The 1,510-nt window shown below is 45.6% G+C and overlaps 1 protein-coding gene across 1 annotated transcript; it reads left to right on the forward strand.

Moving 5' to 3' along the window:
• The first annotated feature begins 454 nt into the window (after positions 1 to 454).
• LOC119345921 (glutaredoxin-C1-like) lies at positions 455 to 1,040 on the forward strand. The gene has a single exon (XM_037615741.1). The coding sequence runs from the start codon at positions 561 to 563 to the stop codon at positions 870 to 872; it is 312 nt and encodes a 103-aa protein (XP_037471638.1). The 5' UTR covers positions 455 to 560; the 3' UTR covers positions 873 to 1,040.
• Positions 1,041 to 1,510: the final 470 nt, after the last annotated feature.

Here is a 1,510-nt window from a genome sequence, read left to right on the forward strand (position 1 = left end):
CCCATGAGTTCTCCGCGGCTTATACTCCCAAGCAAAATGGAGTAGTGGAGAGAAATAATCAAACACTCATTAAGATTGTATGGATCATATTTAATGAGTACAAAACCTCAATGCAATTTTGGGCGAACGCCATCAACAAAGGACCGTATGATCTCAGCAGCATCTCTCTTCATGTCTCTCTCATCTGACTTGTCGAATAGGGGATAGATGAGAATTTACTAAAAGTCAGAGCTCCATACCTTATCCACTATAATCCATTGTACCCCTTTGGTATATCAGGTCGCCGCATCGCCATTGCCATCCAAAAATTCGATGCTCCACACTGAGCCCATACGTGGAGTGGTGCAAATTAAAGGAGCTCGGCATTTATCCGAACCCTTCCGTATCACCTTTTTCCGGTCAAATTGCTCGAAGATCATCCTGTCGGTGCACATTTCCATGGCTATATATGCAAGGTTCCCCTATGTCCAGCCCAAAGCAAGCCAGCACAGCTCAAAGTCAAAGCCTCGTACCCGAGAATTGAGCTCTCTAGCACTAGCACTGAAGATCGGGCCAGCTTGATGGAGCAAGTGACGAAGCTAGCGGGGCAGCGGGCCGTGGTGATCTTCGGCACGAGCTCCTGCTGCATGTGCCACACGGTGACGAGCCTCCTCCGGGATCTCGGGGCAAACCCCACGGTGGTGGAACTGGACGAGGACCCTTGGGGGAAGGAGATGGAGAAGGCGCTGGCGCGGCTCATCGGACGGAACCCTGCCGTGCCGGCGGTGTTCATCGGCGGCAGGCTCGTCGGATGCACCGACAAGGTCATGTCCCTTCACCTCAGCGGCAAACTGGTCCCGCTGCTTCGTAATGCAGGTGCTGTCTGGGTGTAGTCCAGGGAGGGCTTTGTAGATATTCGGCTTTGATGCATTGGGCGCCAGAGAATAATGTAATGTGTACGTGCTCAGTTATCCTTTCCTGTATTTGGGGACGATGGAGACTAAGGAAACCATGCAGGTATTTTTACTGTTGATGGGAGTGCCTGTCCTATCAAAGTGTTACACATTATAAAAGCAAATTGCAAGAGAACTTTCATTCTATTTCTGAACTGTCAAGCGAGCACGAAGAACATCAGAAGTAAAAAAAAAAAATTACATCCAAGTTCGTAGACCACCTAACGACGACTACAAGTGCGCGCTGAAGATGCACCGCCGTCATCGCCACTCCCTCATCGGTGTCAGGCAAACCTTGTTGTAGTAGACCGTCGAAAAATCGTCATGCTAAGCCTCATAGTTACGCATTATAATTAGTGGTGTCTCAAATCAAACTTTGTTATATTTTATCAAAATTATAATAAATACAAACAGTACCAAATAAATATAATATGATAATATATTACATGATGAATCTAATGATATATAATAGGTATGGTGAATGGTGATATTTTTTATGTAACCTTGCTCAAACTTCAAAAAAATGACTTAAGACAACACTATTATGTGAAGTAAAAAAGGACTTTTTTTTCTTTTCA

The sequence above is a fragment of the Triticum dicoccoides genome, unplaced genomic scaffold, assembly GCF_002162155.2.
Source record: "Triticum dicoccoides isolate Atlit2015 ecotype Zavitan unplaced genomic scaffold, WEW_v2.0 scaffold34200, whole genome shotgun sequence".
Lineage (NCBI taxonomy): Eukaryota > Viridiplantae > Streptophyta > Magnoliopsida > Poales > Poaceae > Triticum > Triticum dicoccoides.